General features: G+C 39.7%; 1 protein-coding gene across 1 annotated transcript in view; it reads right to left on the bottom strand.

Annotated features, from left to right (window-relative positions):
* Positions 1-21,848, bottom strand: part of ADAMTSL3 (ADAMTS like 3) — a 312,808-nt gene extending 290,960 nt beyond the window's left edge. The window contains exons 1-2 of the mRNA XM_075273425.1: positions 21,613-21,848; positions 12,773-12,867 (exon numbers count right to left, since the gene is read on the bottom strand). Coding sequence (XP_075129526.1) covers positions 12,773-12,862 — 90 coding nt within the window. The 5' untranslated portion in view covers positions 12,863-12,867; positions 21,613-21,848. The remainder of the gene's footprint in view (positions 1-12,772; positions 12,868-21,612) is intronic.
* Between the last annotated feature and the right edge of the window lie 817 nt (positions 21,849-22,665).

Here is a 22,665-nt window from a genome sequence, read left to right on the forward strand (position 1 = left end):
GCATTGCACCTCCTTGTTTTTATGTCTCTCTTTTAATAAGCCTTAATAAAACGTGTTGATACTTGTCATATGTAATTATGGTCTAGCCCTATTCTTGAATAGGCTGTATTGTATTGCTCAGGAGTTATAACCTGTATTATAGCAGTTTCTCAGCAGACACTCTCTTATATCCTATAATGCAAATCTCTGTTGCACTGTATTATGGACGAGTTTTAAAGAAGACCTGTCACCATCTTGGAAAATTCCATAAACATGCATACATCATCTGATAGGTGCTGTCACCCTGAACATAGTTGTGTTTTTTTTTTTTATCCAAATCTGTTCAGCCTTTCCAAAGATATAAGTCCTTTTAGTGTTGATGCAGATTAGGATATTAACATTGCTTGACATGTAGCACACAGACACCCCATCCCTGGGAGACTACCGTATCACCACCCACTTAGCTAATATAGCTTATTTTGCAGCAACATAAGAAAGCTTATATCATTGGAATGGCCTAATGGATTTCTAAAAGCAAAACACCAAAATGGTGTCTACACCCATCAGGTGATGTATGTGACTGGGATTTTCATAGCTGGTAACAAGTCCTTTTTAGGTAGAACAGCTCTGAAGCTGAAATAATGATGTAGGTAGATCTAGATTGGAATGGTCTAATGCATAGACTGTAAAGCAAGCTATATATTTGCAAAGTTACTTAATGTTTTGATGTGGATTATATCCATATGAAAATGTTGACAGTGCATGAAGGTGAAGTTCTTCTATAAGCTAGGTCACCAGTATTAGATTAAGTATGCGAAGCAAACCAAAGCATGTTTGTGAAAGTGAGAACAGTAATTATGGTATGCCTATGTACACTTATATACCGAGTGCAGTATCGGATACATTTCAGAGAGGCACAACCCGCACACTGTTGAACAAAGTTTGGATTTATCTCCTCTAGACAAGTTGAATTAGTGGAGTCAGTACAGACCCGCTTCGCTTCTTTGGACTTTCAAATGGCATTTCCTAATATCTTGGACAAGCAAAATACAGATAACTTATGCTTTACACAGCTGCTGTCCTTAAAGTCTCCTGTGAAGCCAGGCCCAGGAACACACTATTTGTGTTTTTGTGACCAAGTTAGAGAGATTTATGTTCAGTTGAGTTGAGCCTTTTTCCCAAGTATTTCCTCATGGCACTGCTTCACAGTACAGGAAAGAGGCCGTCACGAAATAATGAGGCCAGAAGTGAATGTTGTGTTTGGTTTGATAGTGGAGTATTAATCTGTTATCAGACTGTCAACAGCTACACTTAGTAGCAAGTGCACTTTTCAGCAATTACACACCCAGTGCATCTCTCGGGCTTGCACAATAGATTTTGCACAACAGGTTTGGTCTTTATCAGATACAATAGGTGTAGAGCAGATAAGAGAGTGCTTAGATATGTCATTCTTAGCTCCATCATGATCCAGCATGGATGAGAACTCCAACAATTTCCAAACCGCAATGAGAAATTAATATTGGAATTGTGTAATGTCAAATCTGGACTTTGAGTAAGTCAGCATTACCAGAAAAGTACAATACGCTATAGAGAATTTGTAGGTATTTTTCATATACAGCAGGGAAAGTAAGTATTTAGTACACTGGCGACTTCGCAAGATTTCCCACCAACAAAGAATGAAGAGGTCTATAATTTTTATTATTACATACTGGGACCTGCTACAGAACATAGACTCTATGCTCCATCAGTTTTTCAGGAGGATTGTACGTGGATAGGTTTCAATCACTTGGTAGAATTACGGTGCTATTATACAACCTAGTTCTTAAGTTGGACCTTTCACCACATCCACCGACTATTTACATTTTTCAATAGGACACTCCCAGTGGTGGAAAAAGAGTCCTAGGAGTCCCCAACAAACTCTGGATTGGGCTTTTCCCCCTTCCTTACCAGGGACATGTTGCATTTTCCAAAAAAAGCTCTTCTCCAAAAAAAAGCAGGAAAGTGAAAAAATGCAATAAAAAAAGTTTCATATTTTCCTATAGAAAAACATACAGGCGTGCCAACAACTGCTAACAAAAAAACACATCCCTTTTGCCAAAAAGACCATGTGTCAATTTACCCTAAATCATTATTTACAGCCATTTTAGGTATGTATATGGCTTCTAATATAAATTATAGGATGACAATGCATTCAATCTATTAGCTTAATGTTTATTTTTGACAAGAGTCTGGAGAGTTTACTTCTAATGTAGATTTTGCCACCATTAAAATAACCCTTTATGCTACAACCTTACCGAAAAGCACAATTATACCATCTATGTTATAGGCAGTAACTGAAGTCATAGTGTGATCTACTTAGGCCACATCTGCTTCAGAGGTTCAATTAGTCTGTCCAAAATTAAAATTATGGGCAAAAAAGTCTTGGTTGTAGGAATTTGTTGCCCAACAAAATAATGGTCACAATAATAGATACCCCACAGATTCCATTAGGCTCCATGCACATGACCGAGCGTGCTTCCAATGTGGGACTGAATTTGCAGCAGAATGCACTTGGATGACATTTAGACTGACATCCGAGTGCCTTGCGTGAAGCATTGATGTCTATGAGGGCTTTCAATCCATTCTTTTTTGATGACATGAATTATTATAGAGCAGGTCCTATACTACTCTGAGTCATCAGAACAGAATGGATCAGAAGCCCCAACAGAAGTGTGAGCATCATGGAATGCACTCGGATGACACTCATATGTCACTCTGGGCGTCATATAAGTGCTGCAAACTCTACCCCATACCGGAAGCACACTTGGTAGTCTGCATGGGGCTTTAAAGTCAAAGAGATCCATCAGATTCTGTCCGTTGTCTGTTATTAAATGGATCCTTTTTCTCTGATCTTATTGTTCTTCTGCTCTTATGATGGAACAGAGCAACAGAAAGAACAAAACATATGTGAATGTAGCAATTGTAGTACAGTAAATCTGATCCTGAATTAAAAGGAAAACAGCTGTCTAAGATATTAAAGCAACTATACTGCAAGAATAAAAGGTAAAAAGCTGTCTATGCATGCAGTCATCATTCAGTCACACATGGCCAAGAATTTTGGAAAACCCTTACAGGCCCAAGTCAAATTGTTCTACATTTTTGCTTTAAAGAGAACCAGTCATGTGAAAAAGTGGCCCAATCTGATCCGTATCCAGCATGTTATGGAGCAGGAAGTGATGAGCACATTGATGTAAAGTTTAGCTCGTTTACAAGAGCTGTCCATCAGGATTTACTTATTAATTATTACAAAAGGTTCAGAACTGGTTATATAAAAAAAAAAAAACATTGCCCAAGTCCACAGCTATCTTTATTTCTTGGTCTCAACCAGCCACTTGCCAAGCAGGTTATTTCCTGTGTTTTTAGATGAATGAGGAACTAGAGACCAGTAGGGGATCCAGGGACTTTTTACATTTTAGTCATAGGAGATTGGAGAGGTGAATATTACAAAATGAGATAGTATATGACGTTGGATGAAGACACAGGTCTATCAAGTCCAACCTATAAGCCTACAGAATTGATCCTGAAGAAGACAAAAAAAAACAAACCATGAGGCTTATGCCAATTGCCAAATGGCAGGGGAAAACATTCCTTCTTGACTTATGAAAAACTAGAAAAATAGCAGACAGCACAGCTTGTACTTCCCCAACGATACATGAAATAGGAGCATATATTGACCATCAGTTAATGTCCTCGGAATATGGATAAATATGCAAAGAGCCAAAGGGAATGACGGAGGTGCACCTCTACCCAGAAAAAAGCTTTAACGGCAAATAGATCCATAAAAAGATAGAAATGGGTGGGCACTCACCAACCGTTCTCTAAAGGACGACATGGGTTTTCTCTTTTCTTTAAAACATATCCTTTATTAGGTGCAAAAAATAAACGAAATCCAAAGGGAGGGAGTGATAGCACTATTGGCAAAAAGAGGCAACAGCCGTTTCGCGTTCACAGTCACGCTTCTTCAAGCCTAAAATGCAATACAAGTGGCTCTTTAGTCTGTTCGAGCCTCTCTCTTCTCTTTGTGTATTTATATGTATTCTGTATAAATGTTTTTGTTCTTGTCAGCTTGGAAAGATGAGCCTATATTTAGTCTGTGTGGATTGAATACTATCCACTTTTGATTTATTTGAAGGTCATAATCCATTTTCGGGCTTAGTTTCTTCTCATTGGCTGGCTGCCTCCATTAGGTTTAATGCTGAATAGTCGGCGACGGTTGGTGAGTGCCCACCCATTTCTATCTTTTTATGGATTCCTTCTTGACTCCAATCTGGCAATCAGTGTAAAACCCAGGATCAATGTGCCCTTACCAAAATCTAAAAGCAATAACCCATAATATTTTTCGGTTCAAGAAAGGAATCCAGGCCCTAATTGAACTTGCTCAATGAATCCACCATCACTACTTTCTGGAGCAGAGAATTCCAGAGCCTCGCTGTTCTTACAGTGAAGAATCCCCTTCTATGTTTCTGGTGAAACTTTCTCTCCTCCAGACATAGTGGATGTCCCCTTGTCACTGTCATTGGCCCAGGAGTAAGAAGATCCTCAGAAAGTTCTTTGTGCTATCCCATCATGTACAATGCTTTTAGATCTCCCCGTAGATGTATTTTTTGTAAACTGAATAACCCCAGGTGTATTAATCTATTGTTGTACTCCAATCCACCCATTCCTCCAATAATTTTGGTCACCCTTCTCTCCATTCGCTCTAGTTCAGTTATGTCCTTCTTGTATACTGGAGCCCAAAAATGTGTCTAATAGTCTAAGTGTGGCCATAACAGTGATTTGTATGGAGACATAACTATGTTCTTGTCATAAGAATCTATACTTCTTTTGATCCCACAATTTTATTTGCCTTGGCAGCAGCTGTCTGACATTGACGATTATAGGTAAGCTTGCTGTACACTATTGTTATCCTTTATTGTTGTAACCCATTCTGAGCTGTCAATCATTAAGCAGGACTGCCCACTGGACTCCTAAGCCCAGAATGAGCAGAGTAAGAAGAAATAATTGATAAGCTAAACTATACTAAATTGAATTTCTAACAAAACTATATATCAATATGCTCAGCTCCTACTCTAGTATGAAAGACTGGACTGCTTTTTCTACATGACATGTTTTAGGGTCCGTTCAGATGTTAGAAAATTAAGAAGAATTTGATATAAACATCCGCCTTGGCTTCCTCCTCGTTCTCAGTGCACCTTGACCTATTGCAGCCGATTCAGCAGCTAAATCGATGAGGGCACTTCATTTTTTAGCATCCTGATCCTATCTCTGCCTCCCATTGAAAATAATACAACAAGCAAAATCTGCCACTTATTGCGGTTACCTAGTAATCTTGAACACCAGCACAGTTCAGTACACCACTGAGAATAACATCATGATATCAAGGTGCGATTACTGCAATTGTTTTCCATAGTATGCCAGGTACATCTACAATGCACTATACGTTCAATATCAATTTCAGCCATGTTAATTTGTATTATGGTATTATGGTATTGGGAAAAGTGAGAGTACTGGAAAGGGACCAAATGAAAATCTGAGCCTTGATTTGAACAAATTAGATTTACAACAAACTGCAGATTGAATTTTTTATTTATCAGTCAGTATCAGCTAACACAAATATACAGTGTATAAAACTCTATAAAACTTAAAAAGTAATAAAACAGTATATATTTCAAAGCACAGCAGGTCTGAGCTGAGCAGTTATTCCCAGTATGTTGCTTTTATATATCTGCCCTATATATCAAGAAGGTGGGAAAGACGCCAGGATATAGCATGCAGAAAAAACAGCAGCCTTTCCGCTGTGAAATCAGAGAGACGGAAACCAAAGCACTGGTTAATACCACATGGGCTCCATGTCTTCCTTACAGCTTTAACAGAACAGAAATTAATGATATAAACACCACTATACTATCCATATGTGGGAAAATCAGCTCACTCCTTTCACAAAGACACTACAGCTACTTAACTGCAGAGACATATAATTGTTCTAGCAAAAGTCACAAAAGATCTTGAAGGGGTTGTTTGGTTATTTTATATAGCGCTGAACCCCGCAGCCGTCTGATAAGACCTAATATTCCCATGCATAGCTGAAAAAAATAACGATGTGCTAGCGAGGCAGCAAGAGAAGTGTATAATGGAAACTTCTCAGTCTGTTATACGTATAAGTTCTGAAACAGATAGATTAGGTTAGCAGATGTTATTAAAATTGACAGTATGTCTAAATTTAATCAATTTTTTGGCAGCTGGTTTGGTTTTAAGGATTAAAAGTGGCAGGAGGTGAGGGGGCGGGCTGATCTGAATCTTCCAGGAAAACTAGTATGATAGTTATCAAAAGCAGAACATGTTGGTAGTCATCACACGGGATGGGAGAGAGTGCACCATAATGTAAAAGTACATGGATAGATTTGGAGTCTCCAAGTCTATTGGGTTCTCATCTTTCCTATATAAAATGACTAAAGAATGCAAACCTGTACTTTTTCTTTAGGTAATGTATAATAATTCATCTGACGAGTAAAGGATAATGTCACCATGCAAATTTACTTTATATAAGAGCATAAATTTGTGCCCTATAGCAGTATTCCCCAAACAGTTCCATGGAGGCTATCTGTGGGTCTTGTTTTCCCTGCATGTTGCTTCTAGCTATTTTGCACACTGGTGACAGAAGGAAGGGTAATTTTGGGGTACAAAAGACTCCCCCTTTTTTCAAGTTCATGTTACATTTAAGAGACTATTCTCAATTTACGAGGTATAGCACTGCCACCTGCATGTGCAGATTGGGCTGAACTTGTGCCATTAATGCACCTCATATAGTTTATTCAAGAAATATTGCTGTCCAAGAGGTTCTGGAAAGTTTAGGTTTCTGCAGCACTTGAGGGATGTGTCAACTCTTACACAAAGCCTCCCTTTTTTCCAAGAGCCTACCATACATTATGAGAGAGTTAGCATGTATGATTTTATGTCACCCAATTTTAGGCACCCCAGTTCTATAAGACAATTTTAGGGACGCCAGTTCTATAAGCCAATTTTAGGGATGCCAGTACTATAACACAGTAAATCAGCAGGTGCAACTCCAGCAGACATTATAGTGTTATGTCACAAACTCTTGGCAGTTGGCACCTTTCCCGTGAATAAGGATTTGAAGCTCCTTTTTGACATGTGCTGGTGTATTTCCAGTTGCTCTCTTTACCCTAAGGTTTCTCCCTCTAAGAAGTATTTATCCCCTATACACTGAATGGGTGATGTTAGATTAGTTGAGGTCCAACTGTTGGGACCACCAATGATTATAGAACAGGGGATCCTGAGCCCTTACTTCCCTCAAACAAGATGTCTATATGGAGTGGCAGTCGAGCAAGCATGTTTCGGCTCCAATCTAATAGGACTGTCAGGAGTAAGCTTTCTTATGGCTCTCTTTCCCCACAGGCACAGAGATAAAGTAACTATTATGTCTTACAGGAACTCCGTCAGGTTCAAAATGCTTCCCGAACCAATGATAGTGTAGTGTAGGTGTCCGTTATATAAGCTATGTGGTCACAATAAAATAAAGGAATGCAGAGATAACATTTATATAGATATGCATATCACACAACATGTGCACTGATTTGTATACAGACAGTTGTGATGCTGATATCACTGGGCTGTAAGTCCAAAGCACTTGCAGCTGTCTGTAAGTAAATCTGGCAGTTCAGGCCCGCTCTTGGTGCACTTGCAGGCTGGTTTGTATATCCATAACAATATGATTAATTCTGCATCAGTTTGTTGCCACAATAGTATGTTTGCAGTATTATTAAAGGCCTCATTACAGCACTATTATTAGTAAGGAACAGATTCCCTTTAAGCTATTCATTTTCAGTATCAAACCCTAATATATGTCTGATATCTTGATAAGTCTTCGTGGCATTACATCACAATCAATTTCACTTTGAAGCCATGGGTCCTGAAAGTCCAGCAAAAACCTAAATGGCTGTTTAGTCTGAATTTTTGATGCATGGATGTTTTGAGTGATAAATGGGGATTCTAAGCAGGGAACCCCTTATCTATATTATCCATATACCCTGATAGGTCATATTTAAAAGGTTTGCCTAAAATTACAGAAATACACGTGTGTGATATCGCAGCTCAGCTCAATTCTCTTGAAATCTCTTTAAGGCCGGGCCCCACGGGACAGAAACGCCACAATTTGGCCAAGGCAGAAATGCCACGGGAAAATCACAGCGTTTTACACTAAGGGCTCAGAGTAAACGCGCGTGTATTTTGACACATTTTTTTACACATGTAAAAGATTTCATTGAAGTCAATGGGTGAGTTATTTTTACATGTGTATTCTATACACGTGTATTATGCTAAAATACGCTCGCATTAACTCCGTGTGCACGAGCCCTAAGACTCCCATTGACTTCAATGACATTTTACACGAGTATTTTGACGTGTTTTTTTACACATGTAAAAAATGGCATTGAAGTCAATGGGAGTCTTATTTTTACACATGTATTTTTTGCATGTGTATTTTGCCAAAATGAACGCGCGTTAACTCCGTGTAAATGGGCCCTTAGGGTAAAGTGTATCCCATGCCCACTTTGTGGTAAAAACCCTGATGCAGACATGCTGCGATTTCTGAAACTGGTGTGGTTTTGGAAATCACACAATGTCAATTATACCTATTGAAATGGTATAAAATGGCGGTTTCCCCATAGGTATAATTGTAAGAGAAAGTCCACGGAAGAAAACTCCACGAACTTTCTGTCTAAAGTGCTGTGGGAACTGTGGCATTTCACAGTCTAGTGAATCCCATCCCCACTTTTGGGGGGGAAATATAGGCGTTGGACACACTGTGATTTCCAAAACCGTTGCATTTTTGGAAATCGCAGCATGACAATTTTACCTACGAAAACGCCAGCAGTTTCCCCAGAGGTGTAATTGAGGCAGAAAGTCTGCAGAGGAAACCTCTGCAAACTTTCTGTGAAAAGCACTGCAGTTTTTCTCACAGCGCTTTTTTGCTGCGGGATGCAGCATGGGGCCTAAGACTAAACCCCTACTTTGCGGAAATGCAGCCTTTTTTTATTGTAGTTTTTTTCAGCCAAAGCCATGAGTGATGCGAAGGAATGGGAAATAGATAGGAAGCTCTTGTGCTTCTACCTTCTGTACAATCCATCAATGGCCTTGGATCAAAAAACACAACAAAATCTGCAACAAAAAAAAGCTGTGTTTCCACAACATGGGGCCCCAGACTAATAGTGCTAGGCTCCAATTCTAGACAGAGCCATTAGCCTGGTGCGACACTGTTTCTGAAAGAAAGTAACAATGTTTCCTATAATTCTGGACATGACTTCAAGAAACCCCAAGTTCACACACAGATTGAAATAGCAATGAGTTAACCATATATATTACACAAAGAGGCTTGAAGCATACAGTTAAGCCTTAAAGGCCAATAAACGTTTAGTGAATCCATATTTGGCACCGTAGGGGTTAAAGCGTTACTTGTGAAGATTAGACTGAGAGCAGGTGCATGGGGGCAATTTATGGCTTCCAGTTGTATAGAGATGGTTTCATCGCTGCAGTTCTGGTTAACTCTGTATGCCCTCTCATTAGCCTCTCCTCTTCAGTTTCATAACGCCTGCAATTTCAATTTATGACTTCATATCTGGATTGTGTTCTGAGCAATACAGCAGGCAGGTTATCCTGGGGCTCCAATGAGCTCAACTCTCCAACCAACCAGAAAAGTCTGCCTCTCTACCAGCGTTCAAAGAAAATTATGTCAGAAGGGGATGCTTAGACTCAGACAGTCAACAATCGAGGGGGAAGAGAACAGACTCCACAAAAGTCAAAACAAAGTCCCTCTGAGGCTGATCAAAATGTGCTTTTTGATTCATAAACTGGTTTGCTTCCCTTTTCAATTCTGTGGTGTAGACCAATTTTTTTTTTTTTTTTTTTTTTTTGACAGCAGTCCTCTACGATATGCGTATGGATAAGTATTTATCGAATTAAAGATTTTGTGCATTTCTCGCTAACAGAGACAACCATACTCTAAGCATGTTTTGTAGCCCTCCAATAAAGGATATGTCTATAAAAAGGCTCTAGACTTACAATAAAAAAAAAATCTGATTAATAAGCAGGTTTGTGGAGCCAGATTTCGAGCCGTGAACTCGGATGTTTGGAACAAAATTTGTGTGTGTCGGAAAAAAGTTACCGAATCGGATTCCAGTTTCAAAATACAATGATTAATTTTAATACTAATATAAAATTATTAATGTTATATAAATAATTAGATGCATAGTTTGTTGCATATCTATTTTCATAGGAATTTAAACAATAGATTTTAATGAATTAGAGGATCTTTACTGCTTCTGACTGACCATGGCTATCAGACATTTATGGAGGAGTGAGAGTCAGAGTCAGAGTCAGGCTGTGGAAAAATACATAAGTCAGAGTTGGTGGTTAGACCTAACTCCACAGCCCTGTTAAGAAGGCAACAGTTACCCTTCGTTCACATCTGCGTCAGTATTCCGTCCAGGGAAGTCTGCATGGGGATTCCCCAGAACGGAATACCAAACGCAATTGCAAGCGCTGTGGTGTAAAAGCACACGGACCCCACAGACTATAATAGGGTCCGTGTGCTTGCCACCAGATCTCCTCACAGAACATGCAGACAGGAAAGTACTTCACAATCTACTTTCCTGTCCACATGATTCATGTGGGCAGCGCATGTCAAGTACACGGACCCCATTATAGTCTATGGGGTCCATGTGCTTTTACTGCACAGTGCTTGGAATTGCGGTTGGCATTCCGTTCGGGGGGTCCCCATGCAGACTCTCTCAAACGGAATACCAATGCAGATGTGAACGAAGGGTTAGAGCAGGGGTAGGGAACATACGGCTCTCCAGCTGTTGCAAAACTACAACTCCCAGCATGCATACTTTGTCTGCTGTTCTTGGAACTCACATGGAAGTGAATGGAGCATGTTGGGAGTTGTAGTTTGACAGCAGCTGGAGAGCCGAAGGTTCCCTACCCCTGGGTTAGAGTGTAAGTGGTCTTGTCCCTTCTATACCTGAGGTCAAAAGAAATTTAGGATAACACTAATCACAATCTGTGACACAGTGGTCACAAGGAATGCACTCGCCAGTAAAAAGACTGTAATAAAGGTTACTTAGAAATTGGCAGCTGTCATACAGTGATATTCTCCATTTAGACCTGGGTTATTAAAGGGGTTCTCCAAAACTACATATCCTTTGAGTAAGCCATCAATATTACATCAGTGGGTATCTGACATCTGTCATCCTCACTAACCAGCTGTTTGGAGAACAGTGTACAGAGCAGGTGGGCACTACACATTGTTTGGAGCCATCTGCCTCTTGTGCTGAGCATCGTACTGAAAACAGCTGATCGGTGGGGATCCAATGCCAAGCACCATCGTGGAGAACCCTCTTTAGGCTATGGCCCCATGGAGCAGGCCGCAGAGTAAAACTGTGGTGGAAACGCATTGCGATTCTTCCTGCAGGGCTTTTCACAGAAAGTCCACAGAGGACCTTCTGCTTCAATTACACCTATAAGGAAAATGCCAGCATTTCCATAGGTATACTTGACATGCTGCAGTTTCCAAAAACGCAACAGTTTTGAAAATTGCAATATTTACGTTGCCTGTACTTTTCTGGATGGATTTGTGGATTTGTGGATGGGATTTGCTAGCATCCCATCCACTTTGTAGGGACTGTAAAATGCCACGGTTTGCCACGTCACCAGTATTATAACAAAGGGGTGCAGGGGTCATGCAGGGTCAGTTAAGTCTGAAATGTGGTTATGAAGACTGGAGTTAATAACACCAGTCTTCATAAATCTCCCCCTATATGCTGTCTGCTTCTCCATTACAGTATGACTCTTTTCCATCTACTGTCTGCATGTTAGTAACCAAAGAAAGTAGAGTTGAATGAATAAAACATATCTGCCAACCTCTAGAACCCCAAAGCCGTCAAATATGAACACGCCATTACAGTACAATGACAATTTGTTACAATAAAACTTGCTTTGAAGATAACATATCTTGATCTAAACCATGAAGCTGTTAGTGTTCAGCATATTCTAAAAGCAGACTGAGGCTGGCATTTTCTTTATAAGCAAGAGTTGGCATTGAGATCTGACATGTTCAAGGAGGGGCACTGTCAGAGTCCAGACAAAGCTCACCAAAGGATTTTATTGCGATAACAGTAACTGCCTCAGTAGTCTTGATATGAAACATTTTCTACTTGGAAAGTGAACAGACGCCAAGCATAAAATTAGCTTTGTGTATAATTGCAGCTGCGGAGTCTTAATGTGGGCAGAGGCTGTTCATTTTGGCCGTTACTCCAACCAAGGGACAGCGGTGAAATTGCCGCACAACAATATGGCACAGAACTGTGTCTATTGGCTCTTGAAGCATGTATTTTATGGAAGTTAGTGGACAAGAACTTGAAGGCTAACGTTTGATCTGTCTCCTAAACACAGAACAGATATATTGTACTCTGAATCAAGCTTAAAAATGGTTTCCTATGGGCAACAAGTCTACTTGAAATTTATGTTTGGCTTGGAGCCAGTATCAAGATGGTTATTGCACAATTGCGCTTTATTTCAGCATTTTACTTATGACCCCTTTTATACATACAGTAGTACAGACAAAGAAAGAAGTAGAAATGACTTTGGAACAAAACCATTCTTAGCATTTTGTCCCAGTGGACAGAACGGCCATATGCATTATCTTCAGTGTTGCAATATTGATACACATTGGATTTACCTGATATCTTGAAGGCTCCAGTGATATCATTATCCACAGTGCCAGCAACCGAGAGGCCATCTTGCAAGTGTAGCCCAACCTCTGCCTCATGTAGACTTTAATAGAGAAAAAGTAGTGTTAGTCATAGGTCTTTACACATGAAAATAGACTTGACATTAAATCTAGATTATTACCCTAATAAGTAATTGTTCATCTGCTGCATAGAGTATGATAGACAAAGTAAAGTAAGATACTTGAGTTATTTGTGTTTATTGCAGAGCTTAGCAATAGACAGCTGTTCACACATACTAAGCAAAAATAGACTGATGCATTGGCCCATGCTTCACTGAAGATGGGATAGCTATAAATTCTGATCTTCCGAAATGCTACACAACTAGGAGTCAAAGAACTTGTTTTTACAGACAATTTGATAATTTTGGTTATTTTTCCTTTTTTTGGGGGGGGAAGAGGGTTGCACCCGAAAAAAAATTGTACAAGTACATCAGGACAGAGGAACTGTTCCGTTATCAGGATCGATAGAGGTTCCAGTGGTCAGGCTTCTACCCACAATTAAGATATTCACCATCCAATCAACAGTGGATAACGTCAGAATGCAACCCCTTAAAGAATATCATAGACGGGGCTGATCGCCTGGAGGCGCTACACAGAAAGGGCCACAGGAGACTCTACCTGCTCAGGAGGCTGAGGGCCTTTGGAGTCCAGGGGCCACTTCTTAGGGCCTTTTTGAACGCTGTGGTTGCTTCAGCCATCTTTTTCGATGTGGCTTGCTGGGGGAGCAGTATATCAACCAGGGACAGAAATAGACTTGACAGGCTGATCAGAAGGGCCAACTCTGTCCTGGGGAGCCCCCTGGACCCAGTACAGGTGGTGGGTGACAGAAGGATACTGTCCGTGGTGACCTCCATGAGGGAGAACAACTCCCACCCCATGTATGAGACCTTGATGGGACTTGGCAGCACTGTAAGTGACCATCTACTCCACCCCAAGTGTGAAAAGGAGCGCTATCTCAAGTCCTTCCTTCCTACCACGATCAGACTGTATAATCTACATCAGACCAAGCACAGAAAACTAAATGATTCTAAAGTCTTCCTTCTTTCTTTCTTCTCTTCCTTAGCTGCTATGGACTCCTAGTATATCTTCTCTTCTCAGCCTATGTGTGTCTACATCTGTAATACTATATATTACTGTGTATTATCCTGTATCTGTATTACTATGCTGCTGTAACATGCTGAAATTTCCCCAATGTGGGACTATTAAAGGATTATTATCTTATCTTATTATCTTATATGCATAGATGTGATATGCTCTATGTGTTAGATCTACAGCTTCACTTAGAGCTATACAGAGAAAGTAAAAACATTCCTTTTATAATTTTTGAGGAGTATTTTTAGCCCTGGAGAAGTATTTTTAGCCAAGGAGAAGTACAAAGTACGCAGTAATGGAAAGAAATGATATGTAGGCTTAATAAAGCTAAGATGTCTCTATTTAAGCAAGGAAACCATTACTATAAATGTCTTCCATATATAAATAGCGAATTTAAGGTTTTCTTTTAACAGTGTTCACTTTGTAGTAAAAATGACGCTTTCTTTATATGTTTTGGGTTGGCATGACCACAGAGATATCATATTTATATACTTTTTGTTATGTTTTAATATTTTTATGAACGTCCAAAACTTTGAAAAATACACAAAAATAATGCAAAAATGCATTGTTTTAGTCAACATAATCTGACACCCAGAACTTTTTTTTATGTTTCTGTGGGTTGGGGAACATCTGAAGTTTTAATCACTTGGTGGTTGGTGTTCACTGGATGGTGTTCGCTGTAAGGGATAAAAAAAAAAAAATGTTATTTAGATATATATATTTTAATAGTTTGGGCATTTTTGGACACAGGAATGGTTCATTTTTTGCTATATGTGATCCAGGGAAAGCGGGAGATTGGAATTTTTCTTTTTTAATTTTTTTTTTAGTCCCAGCAGGGAGTTTGAATCCTCGATCATGCAATGCAGTCCATAGAATAATCAATCTATAATGATTATGGCCAGCCACAGGCAAGTCTCAATACTTAAATTCCTATGTTAGGCCTGGGAGCCTTCACAAGGCTTCCGGCTGCCATACACACTTCTGTGATCTCACCACGCTTCTGTGATCTCACACACTAGGGGGGATTTGGGGAGCCTCACATGTAATAAATGCCCACTATCAGACTAAGATCGCGGGAATAATTGTTGGCTCTCTGCTATATAAAAAAAAAGAACAGGGCGGGCGCAAATTTAAAGTCCATGGAAAAGTATCATGCATATTAGTAACAAATCGATAAGCACTGTACCAGAGGCATGACGTGAAGGCCATCATCTGCCAATCCTGTATGCCATAAACACTACCTACAATATACTATGTCACTGGGACAGTGGTCATGATGAGAGATGTATAATAGAGAATTTCCATGTGACTATTGATGTGTAACTTTCTCCCAGATCCTATAGATGTCAATGACAATGTTGCTGTATTCTGCATGACATTCAGTTTTCATGTGTTTTTATGGCTGGCTCCCAGCATGTAAACATTACCAGGACCTGCTCTGTTCTGGAACAGCTGATCTGTGGGGGTCCCAGGTGTTGATGTTAAATGTCATAAAAAATAATACTGTAAGTCTGTACTACTGGATCAGGAGTGATGTGTGTCTAGCCAATACAGTTAAACATGCTGTGGAGCTGATGGAGAGCCGTAGATGATGAATGTTTTCAGACAGTTGCCCTGTTTTGACTCTACTATCAGTAAGCCCCAGTGTCAGATTTAAGAACCATAGGTCATTTACATAAAGAAAATCCTAAACACAAAGCCCTAGTGTCGTAAGGAATGATGAGGATAGGAGTTGTCTGGGTTGGATAAAGCAGCTCAGACTGTGCATCCTTCCTCCATCAGGACAATTAGCTAAATAAATAAGGGATGATAATATAGGGCCCATGAAGCCAAGAGAGAAAATACTTCAATACATCAGAAATCCCACTCCGAAATATGACTGCAGACACTAAGCGTCACTACATTTAATCACATGTAAAGGAATTGTCCATGAATAACAGGAAAATACAGACTGCCAGCACAGAGCTGATTAATGTCGCACAGAAACCTCTGCTACTCCACCTCCTCAATAACATTCCACCAGTCTCAGAGCCTAAACTGCAGCCAGTCTTTTACGTGCACCCCAACTATAGTGGAAAATGGTCATCAAGTCTTGCAAAGTAGTATAGTCTAGAGCTGAGAGGGGAGAAAAAAAGATAAGTGAGCCGTCTAGACAAATGAAATAAAAACATATGAGCTTAGCGGTCACTTTTCATTAAGTAAAACAACTTGTCAAATTGTTATCAAACCCTCTAATCGCTGCCCACAGGAGATCATCTTCAGGGACTGGAACGTAACGTGTTTATTAAAAGGATCATATCAGCATGCGGATTAGGGGAGTCAAAATAAATATACATGGAAAATAATGAAAGGTATTCTTTCCAAGTGTGGCTGCCGAGAACTTTCATTTCCCTCTAGGTCTGAAAAACAGCTAAAAGTTCTCTTCACCTGTTCCTGTTCAAAAGCCTAACACTGCGGGGGTCATGGCTGGTCGTCTATGATCACACCACTAACCTTTCTTTCAAAATCTTCTCTACACGATGCCGCATGTCGTCTAACTTAGCAAATATATATATATATATATATATATATATATATATATATATATATTAAAATGAATATAGCTTGCATTACTGACATATATAATTTAGTCCCAATACAGACAAGACAGACATAGCAGTAAAGGTATATTAGGAACATCAAAACATAGCTAATATATATATCGAAAAACAAATCAGAATCACAATTCATATGTACAGGATATGTGGTAAAGGACAAGCAGGGGTTTCCCTGACTCCTACATGAAAAACAGAAATATCTCTCCATCATTGTGTCCTCCTGGGTATGTCTACATATATATGAAATCAAACAGACAATGGTGTGGCCTCAGGATCCTCAACCACAGTTGTCGGAGTCACTGGTGGGATACGTATCAGCTGACCCTGTTAGGCCCTGACCCGCTTTCCCTATGATTTCCCCAAATTTGACTCCTGTCCTTACAAAGGACAGTACCCCAGGCTGACCCTGAAAAGCATCTGACCCTAGTATACCCTATCTCAATGAACATTTTGTTCTGGAGCCACCTAAACTTTTGTCCTCAGGGGACCTAAACTTATAAGGGCATAACCATCAGATAGATAGCCTATAAACATTTTACAGGACCAATGCTCCCTGTATGGTGAGTGAAAGTAAATTTACAGAGGGTTCCTAGATGGACAGCACATTGATTCCCCAGCACCAAGTAACAAAATGTATATGTTGCTGGCTGTGCAGACAACCAACCCAGCTAACCTAGTTAGTTGTGTGTTCAGCCAGAAAAAGACAATGAATGGTGTATACTAGGGTCAACTGGCGTTCAGGGTCAGCCTGGGTACTGGCCTTAGAAGGGCAGAAGGGCAGAATTTTCAGGTCATAGGGAAAGCTGGTCAGAGCCTAGCAATGTCAGTTGGCACATAACGGACCAGTGACCCCTCATCATTGTCCATTGGATTTGGGATATATAGACATACCCAGGAAGATCCACCGACACAGGGGTAATGCAGACCCTAATGTTCTTGTAGAGGTCAGAAACCCCTGCTTATAGAGATCGGGTGTTTTACCACATGCCCCGAAGTATTAGTAGAAATATACTTGAGTGGCCACAATCTGATGAAGCAATACAGAGATTATCATCGTTTTATGGCTAAGCAGATCAGCCTGTAAGTTCACCGAACTCTCTCTAAATATACAGATTATATCCTTATCACATTGTAATGTCTTATATACTGTTCATATACCCTCTGATTTGTAAAGTGCTGCAGAATAAGTTGGGGCTACATAAATAAAACTATTATTAATATTATTATACTGAATCTTTTCTACCCGCAAAACTGTAGATCAATCTACTAAGCTCCTCCTGCAGTATGGACAGCATGTTTGATCTGATAAGTTTCTTTCATACAGAGGAAAATGAAGAGAAATTCCTCTTCATTTTCCGCTGTCGGCATTTTCACTGTGGTCGAGCCGCGACGAGATGCTTACGCAATGCATTGACATTTCGTTGCAGCATCCTGCTCCTGATTAGGCCCAAATGAATAGGCCTAATCTGCAAAGAGTCTCAAGCCGCGGACTCCACGGCAGAATCAGCCATGGTGTCTGTGGCAAGATCGATCAGGACGTTTATTTTTTCTGCGACTCGCTGCAATCTCTGTCTCCCATTAAAAACAATGGGAGGTGTAGACCACCCCCAAATCCGTGGCAAATTCCTCTGTGTAAACACAGCCTAAAGGGAGCCCATCTCAGTTTTACAGGAGTTATGCAACAACCCTTACAATAACCACGGGGTTGGTGATAAATGTATGATAGGTGGGGATCCGACCACTGGGACCAACAGTACTCACTAGAACGGAGGTCCTGAGTCCCCCTGGTCGTGCATGCACTCTTCTGTTCCCTTTAATGTCTATGGGACTAACAAATAGCTGAGCAATGTATAAGCATAAACCCTACCTACAATATACTATGTCACTGGGCCAGTGGTCATGATGAGTGATGTATAACAGAGAATTGCTGTCAGGTTGCTGTCACATTTGACTTTTGATGTGTAATTTTCTCCCAGATCCTACAGACGTCAATGACAATGTTACTGTATTCTGCTTGACACTGACTTTTCATGTATTTTTATGGATTACATCAGAGACTCCTCACTGTCAGATTGTTACTTCTTTGGATGGAGCGACTACACCTTGGATTGAGCATATACAATATTCTGAGATTCAGTACATTCCTATACAAAGTCATCACCTAACCCTAGTCTGAACAATATATTTTTTGTTTTGTTAGACAAGATCTAAAGATTAGTGAGAAGTCTAGGAAACAGTGAAAGTCTGTCAAATATATCAAGATGATGTAATGACGTATTAAGATACTAGTTTTTGTATCTATAGCAGACAGCAAACGTTAGTACAAACGGGTCATAGTAAGGTTAGACATAGCTCTTGATGCTAAAGTAGGCCTATCTAAAATTGGTGTGCAGTGAACCACTGCGCCACCTAGTGGGAACCTTTTCAAAAATTCCAACCTAACTGTCATAATAGTAGGGATTTCTTTACACAGAGTAGTAGAGATATCCTTTTGACCTATCAGTTTCACTGTAGAGCTTCTTAGTGTTTGTCTATGTAAAAAAGTTTGTCATCTACTAAAAGTTTCAACATTTTCTGACATCATCAGTTGGTATAAGAAACCCAAGACTCACACAACTTTTCTTCTGATTTGTGAATTTATATAGCTAGCTATGACTGACTGAGAACAGAAACCCAAAAAGCTTTCATTGCAGCCATAGCTGATCCTATAAGGCCTGGTCTGTAACAAAGACTAAAAAAGAGGAGTCACAGGTAACAGGTGTGATAAATGCCAAGGCCAGGGTGGCAGGATCCCTTCATTTCTATTCTGTCTGTATCAGGAATCTTTTCATGTAGGAAACTTTAATTTGGTTCTTAAAGAGTAAAATAAACAGTTGTAGTAAACTTTGCATTGCATTTTCTATTCCACCAAAACTTTTACTTTTACATCTGTGCTGCTGTTAGGAGGTTTACAGCAAATGTTAACATCGTATGTGATGGCGCATGTCTTGGTGATACATGTATATGCATTTCTGGAAAGAGTAGTCCTTCCTGTTCACGAAGTTAGAGCTAATTTATGTATACATATGCTAATTAAAAAAGAAAACCGTGTTTATTGCTAGCGATTTTGGCACTGAAAGTTATGCCATTTCTACTATCAGATCAAGTTATCACATGACTCATAGGTCTCCACTCGGTGTGTTTGGCAGCATCTATCAAAACCATAGAAGTTCAATCACCATGGTTCCATAGGGAAAGTATACCTCATCTTTAGTGTGCATGCGCCTGAGGTTGGTGCATGCGCTGTCAAGCCAAGGTGTACCTTCCCCAGTCTCACTAAACTACTGCGCAGGCACTGGAAGCACAAATGTTAGACAAGTATAAAGTTTTGTTTTGTTTTTTCAATACTGGCACAGACAGCTTTACAACAGGGTGGCTTAGTGTCCTAAATTGCCCTGACGGGTTCCTTTTAAGTATAGGGATACGGCTACACAAAGTTTCAGAAATGTCATGGGACCAAAAAACACTTGTGCATTTTTTCTGCGACTTATTGTTGCATGACTATCTTACATTGTGGTGTACATTTTGTATCCTGAGACTACAGTAGCACTAGATGGTGACTTTGCAGCCCTCAGGGTAGGACTGCATAACAACTCTGGTCGCACGAACATCACATCTAAAGACTGTCAATTGCTTCACTCACCCCTTACCTTCAGACATGCCTTTTCCCATCCCTTGGTTAAACTTGATGGACACTTGCATCTTTTTTCAACTGTACTACGTAACTATGTAATGATGCTGTATTGCAGCACGATGTATAAAGTGGCCATAACAAGTCTGTCACCGAAAATCCAAATCTGTTGGGTCTTTGGCTATGTGCAACTTTGCCATCATAGACCGCATCTATAATTGTCTTGCAACCTGTCTGCAATTTTTTTCTTTACTGAAAAATTGCAACTCATTTACACAATATCAACTTTCAGAAATGAGTTTTTGTCACAACCTGAAAAGACTTGAATTCCATGATCACAGACTGTTGCGCTAGCCTTAGGCCACCTAGTTTAAGAATGATGTGTGTGTAAATATTATAATAATCTATCCACGTCAATTTAGTCCATGAACTGAGATCTTGGGAACTTGACATCATGGTCTTGTGTGTGACTGTATACACATACACTTGTATACTAACATTATGTGCATGTGTGGATAGTCTATGCTATAGAATAACAGCTTATGAGTGTGCAAACACATATACCGGTCTGTTACGTCATGAGCCCTCAGATGTAAGCCAATAGCTATAACTGATGTGGAAAGTGCAATACAAAGTCTACACATCTCCAAGCTGATATTAAATAGCTATTATAACAGCCCTAGTAACGCCTGCTATCCCTTCAGTGGTATTACATCTAAAAGGATGCCATACCTGATCTACAACCAATGATCTCAGAATGGGGCATAGGTGTCAAACTGCATTGGTAAAAGCAAATTACTAGGCTAGGTTATAGAGTGTCCCTATCAAATAATGTGATGGGTCATGATGCATAACTGAAAACTGCAGCTGTCACTGTGTGTGATCTATTACATAATAGCAATAAGCTGTAAATGTGTACAAAAGCATATACACCTATAATAATATAGATATCCCCATGTCTTCAATGCGTCCTATGTCTAAGTCAAGGCACGGAGCTTAGGGTCTATAGAGACTTTGGTTCTGGCACTAGCTACAACATTTTTTATACATTGCAATGACCTCAATATCTAAAGAATGCAATTGAGAATTCATGGGTCATTAGTATATGTCACTCATGACAAACGAAGACATACACCACAACCTTATGACTTATACACCAGTACACAAAGGGTTAAAGTGTCTGAAGGCAGCTGAAGGGCACACTCCTCAACTTTATGGGAAGTGCTACTGCAAAGGAATGGGCAAGAAGATCTGCAATGCCCTTCCCATGCAGGAGTAATGAATGGGTTAACAGCTCAGCACATAGACATGTCAGAATGAGATAATCAGAAAGTGCAAGAGTATATATATGTATATATATATATATATATATATATATATATATATATATATATATATATATTAGGCCAAATAACTCAGTGAAAGCTCACCTTCCTTAGGGCTGGCTCACATATATCTTCTATATAATCTATATACTCGTGTCGGATGGGAAGTAAGTCCAGACAGTATCAGCAGCAATATAGCCTTCAGCTCTTCATGGCCTTCTGTGATGTGTGCGGACCTGGCTGGGAGCAGACAGAACCATTGTGATCAGCCAGTACTGTGACCCGCAGCGGGTGACTTGCTCAGCTTCTGGGACAGCTGGACTCTGCCTCTGCTGCACCAGTCAGCGGCTCACTGAGAATGCAACAGGTCTGCTGGTGACAGCCAGGGAAGCCGGCACACGTCAGCGCCACCTAGCGGCCGGCCTAGGAAATGCACTGAGGCTCTGCTTTAAGGGTTCCCTATGGAAAAGCAGCTGTGAGCAGACAGACATGCTCCTGTAATACAGTAGCTGAAGCCAAAATAAAAAGGCAGGGTTCCTGGTAGCTCTTAGACTTTAAGAGGCCCAGGGGCAACCTGATCTGAAGGATTTCCATCTCAGCTTCTTTACATTTTTTCCATTTTAAACTCTAGCTGACAGGAGGGACAGCAAAATGAATCACATTTAAAACACCATATATACAGTCTTCAGAGTATATACCATCTAATGAATAAGTCACTTTACTACAGACTACTACAACTGGACGGAAAGCTCACACTTTATCTGAATTTATTTATAATAATAATAAATAATTATTATTATTAATAATAACAATAATAATTAATTAATTATTATTATTATTATTATTATTATTATTATTATTATATCAATAACGAAGTATATTTGAGCAGACTAGGTACCAACCTCTCAGAACTTGTACAAATTGTAATTCATAGTTATCCTAATAATATTAACAGAACAGTAAGATATCAATATATAGATGAGGAAATCCTGTGGGAATGGGCTGCCCTAGGTATTTCAAAAGTTCATGATAATGATGATAAAATAACAATAACAATAATAATCATTAATAGTCACAACATTAGTTACTCTTTAAAACCAGAAGGGGGAGCTATGCACATGTCCAATGACATACAAAGAAAGATGTCAGTTCAAGGCT

This window comes from Leptodactylus fuscus, chromosome 5 (assembly GCF_031893055.1).
Source record: "Leptodactylus fuscus isolate aLepFus1 chromosome 5, aLepFus1.hap2, whole genome shotgun sequence".
Lineage (NCBI taxonomy): Eukaryota > Metazoa > Chordata > Amphibia > Anura > Leptodactylidae > Leptodactylus > Leptodactylus fuscus.